General features: G+C 37.7%; 1 protein-coding gene across 1 annotated transcript; it reads left to right on the top strand.

The window, feature by feature from the left end:
- Positions 1-227: 227 nt before the first annotated feature.
- LOC109704698 (30S ribosomal protein S17, chloroplastic-like) lies at positions 228-865 on the top strand. Its single transcript, XM_020225463.1, has one exon. It carries the CDS (start codon positions 341-343, stop codon positions 818-820), a length of 480 nt encoding a protein of 159 aa, XP_020081052.1. The 5' UTR covers positions 228-340; the 3' UTR covers positions 821-865.
- The last annotated feature ends 3,714 nt before the right edge of the window (positions 866-4,579 follow it).

Below are 4,579 nucleotides of genomic sequence, written 5' to 3'. Positions count from 1 at the left end.
AATATCGAAAAAATATAAAATTTAATTTTTATACATTTTTAGTGATCTTAATTATGTTGAATGATATTGATCATTGAATTCGGCAGCGCTACATTAAAAATAAATTAATAGTAACGAAATTTGCTTGTTATCCTTATCAATAGTATTTTAAGTCATTTTCAATTCTCCCCAATTTAATGTAAAATAAATAAATAAATAAATAATATAAACCCATTATTTCTTCTTCCCCGGTTCCCCCACCTCATCCACAACAAGGTGATATGTAAATATGTAAACATAAACGCCATCTCCCTCCTCACTCTCACTATCTCCCATTAGCTCTATCCCCTCTCCTATCGCCATGCTCCTCACCTCCCCCTTCCTCCATCCCCCTTCCTCCTCCTCCTCCCTCACTTGCTCTACCTTCCTCCATGGGCCCCTCCCCCTCCCCGCCAACTTCAAAACCCTAACCCTAGCTCCTTCCCCTCCCCCTTCCTCCCTCCCCGTGGTCCGCGCCATGAAGAAGCTACAGGGGCGCGTGGTGTGCGCCACCAACGACAAGACCGTGGCCGTGGAGGTGGTGCGCCTCGCCCCCCACCCCAAGTACAAGCGCCGCGTCCGCAAGAAGAAGAAGTACCAGGCCCACGACCCGGAGAACCTGTTCAAGGTCGGCGACTTCGTCCAGCTCGAGAAGTCCCGCCCCATCAGCAAGACCAAGACCTTCCTCGCCGTCCCCGTCGCCGCCAGGAACGCCCCCAAGCCCGTCGACCCCGTCCCCTCCGCCCTCCTCGACCTTCCCCCCCTCCAATCCCAGCAGCAGCCCACGGCGCCGCAGGAATGATCGCAACCCCATCTTCTGATTCCCCTCCCTACCTCTCGACCTCCCCCCCCCCCCCCCTCTGATCTCCTGGTTGGTGTTAAGGTTTCCATCTTTTTGCTCGTAGCTGTTATGGTTGATTTGAAAGGCATTTGACTCGCCTGCTTAGCCGCCGCCTGTTTGAATCTTGATCTGCTTATGGATCTGCTCTACACCAATTTTTCTGTTGAATGAATTGCCGTTTGATATTAGCCCACTCATCATTTGATCCTGCTTGTTCTCTTTTGTGTTTGCCTGCTACCACTCAATCTACTTATAAGCCTTAATTTTTTTTATTTCTTTTTTCTTTAAAGAATAAGTTGCTATTTAGCCCGCTATCGAATGCATGTTTCTCTCTAGCTATCGTTTCTGCTCCACACAAACGATCAAAGTTTGATTTTACTTGATATGAATTTGAGTGTGTATCTAGCCCACCATCTGTTTGATCTGTCCATTTTATGAACTGCTCCGCAAAATCCGGTCGAAGTGTGAATCTTCTCTTGAGTGAACATGTGGCTTTATTGAGCCACCATCTGTTTTGATGCTTGTGTCTGTTCATGTTTCTGCCCCCGCACAATCTATTAAAGTTTGAATTTTTAATGAAATTTCATGTGGTGGGTGTGCTTCTGAATTGGTCCTTATTGAACTCGACCTGTTTCAACAGTTATGCTTATGTTGTCCGTCCACCGTCTGCTTGGTGCTGTTCGGATGTGCTTTAGAGTTTTCCTAAATTTGTTCATTCGGCTGCCTTTCGATTACTTTTCAGCATATTTATGAGAATTCAGGGCCCTTGAATGGTTTTGCGATGCTTCAGTTATGGGCCCTTGATGTGTGCACCTCTGTTGGGATGTTTGTTCCTCCAGTATGTTTCTTATCTACAATCTCTTTTCAATTTTGATAAACATATGTGGGTACTCATTTAGCATTGCTTTCTGCCCCTAATTTCTGGCTGTTGGTTTGTATTGCTTCCAACAATTATTCAGTTATGGACATGTCGCCTTCTGTAGTAAATGCGACCGATTGTTTTTTAGTAAAGTATTTGTTGTATATGATACTGCTCTATGTTCTACGATTAACTATGTAACCATGAAACTTCCATCATAATCTATATTTGCGCTTTGTAATTTCATTGGGGGTTTCTAAGACCTAAATAGAGTAATAATGTAGTTTGCGACAATAAATAATGGAAAAATTCTGTTTAGGATGTTTATATTTTCTGTTCCTCTTAGTTAATCAAACCATTAATTTTTTGCACAAGAAGTGTTTATCTTATTGCCAACACAATCTTTGGTGCTGAACAGTGATGTATCGATTTAAATCATATTTGTATGTTCTGCTTCGTAGCACTTGAAAATGTAAACTACTCTTCTGTGATTAGTATTTCCTGATAATTGGCAATTATATCCAACATTATTGCGAGCTTTTGTTGTCATCTTGTTTTAGGCCTGCTTTATTCAATCTGCTAAATTTTTATGGAATCGGCTGAACGCTTCAACTTTTTAGTTGCGGAAGTTTCATATTTATTTCAGTAAAATTCACCTGCAGTGTTCTTATTATTTAGAATGTTACCTTCTGTGGTTAGAAAGAAAAAAAAAATCTCAAAGTAATGTTGTTTGCAAATAGTGTTTCTCTTGATGAATAGTTGGAGTATGTTTTGATGTACGTCTCTTCCAGCGAAATGGGGTCTGTGGTAAAAAGACACATGCGTAGATGTTCTTGTGAGAAGAATTACAAAGGAAAGGTGAGAATAATCATCTGTAAACCTATTGAATGTTTTTACAGTGACATTCTGTCTGGCATAGGATTGCTTTTGCTTTCTCTCAAAGTTGTAACGTGCCAAAAATGTCGTATTAATTTTTTTTTTTTTTAGAAGAACTAAAATAAAGAAAACTGAGAAGGCTTAAATATTGTTGAGTATATTATTTCTTTTGGAGGAATGGAGAGAATGGGGCTGGTTTTCATAATGCTGCCTCATGTGATAGAGGGCAACTGTAGTTTTTTTTTTGAAGAAACCGTAGCCACGCTATTCTTGCTTCATCAATAAGAGAAATGAACTAAGCCGTACAACGCTCGAAGCATTAGGCTCCGTGGATGCTATAGAGGCAATGTGGAGTGAGAATTCTTTAATCTTTCTGGTATAATTTTATGTTTATGGTTTAGCAATTTGTTGAGAGAAGTTGTTCGCAGGGATGAAATAAGACCATTCCTTCCTTTTTTTTTTTTTTTTTTTTGTTTTTTTTTTTTTTTTTTTTTTGTTTTTTGCCGTTGGAACAATATATTCTGGATGAAGGTTACTGTTTCCTATTAAACCAACTTACACTTGTCCTGCTATTATAATTTCATTCTTCGCATCTTGCGACTCAGAAACTTCTATGCCGGTGCTTCTGTTTCACACACTCTCACGCACTCACCTTATTCACAAAGGGGTGGTCAATAGAAACCGTTTATTCTCTAATTTAGTGTCTGCCCGCACACACCACAATAAAACACTTTATCTTATTGGCTTATAAAGTTCTCCAGAAACTTTCCGAATCAAAGTATAATAAATATAGTTATATATTCTTCTATCATTATTTTATTATATATATTTATTTTTTCTCTTTATGCGTAAATGATTAGCCCAGTTTTTGAAGACTTCAATTCGTCATTTTGTTCTTATTACTTCAACGAAATAACGAAAGTGACTCTTCATGAATTTCAGAAACATGTACCCGACTGCTACTTTCCACTCCAAATAAACTGATCCTTCGTTCGAGAGGGGCAGACGCCGAATTTGTCAAATCATGAGCATGCTGCGCTTATCCTTTGGGTTTCCGTTGGTATTATAGTTATGTGTAAAGACTGTTGCTATTGTCTATATTATGTATATAGTCAGATTATAAGCAAGAATTATTATTTTGTATAGTTATGATTATTGAGAGTAAATTTAAGTGTGTTCGGGGAATAAGAAAATACGTTGATTCGATAATGATAAATAGTATTGAATAGGTGTGTGTTATGTATAGAGATTTAGATTATGTGGTATTGTGTATGTTCAATTACCTTTTTTTAATTTGAATGTTAAGATTAGTTTTTTTATATTTTACAGTTTTAAATTTAAATTTTAACAATTCATTCCTCAAATTTAAATTCTAAAATTAAAATTTTCAAATTAAATTTAAACTTTAAATTTCGAGACTTAATTTAAATTGTGAAAAATATAAAATATCAAATTTCTAAGTTTAAAAATTTTAAATATCAAATTTAAAATTAAAATTTAAAGAATTAGAATATTTAAAATTAAACTCTTACATTTGATATTACAAATATAAATCTTTAAAAAAGTTAAAATTAAAATTAAATTTTTTAAATTTTTAATTTTTAAAAATAAAATAGGGGGAGGTCAACAACAATTATTCGTAGTTCCCTGATGTTTAGCTGTCTTGAGAGACTTCTAGCTATCTGTGGGCGTGGGTTTTGACGTGTTCTGGTGCGATGATCGGACAAATTAGTCGTTGCCGAACTGTGGACGCAACGACTCTGCCGCGGTGCGAGAGTAGAGTTTCTGAATACTGAAATCTATGAACGTCAGGATCTTAGTGTGAACTGGTAAATGAGGAGGGTACCGCGTACTTCAGAGGGATTACAAAACTAATACTATGGTTGTGCAGTTTGCAGTACTATACCTGTTAAATGAGACCGGTACTGGACTCGCGTACCGGTATACATCGGCTCGCTACCGCACCCGGGATCTCTCCTCCTCTT

The sequence above is a fragment of the Ananas comosus genome, unplaced genomic scaffold (genome assembly GCF_001540865.1).
Source record: "Ananas comosus cultivar F153 unplaced genomic scaffold, ASM154086v1, whole genome shotgun sequence".
Classification (NCBI taxonomy): domain Eukaryota; kingdom Viridiplantae; phylum Streptophyta; class Magnoliopsida; order Poales; family Bromeliaceae; genus Ananas; species Ananas comosus.
This window is presented reverse-complemented; position numbering and strand designations above follow the sequence as displayed.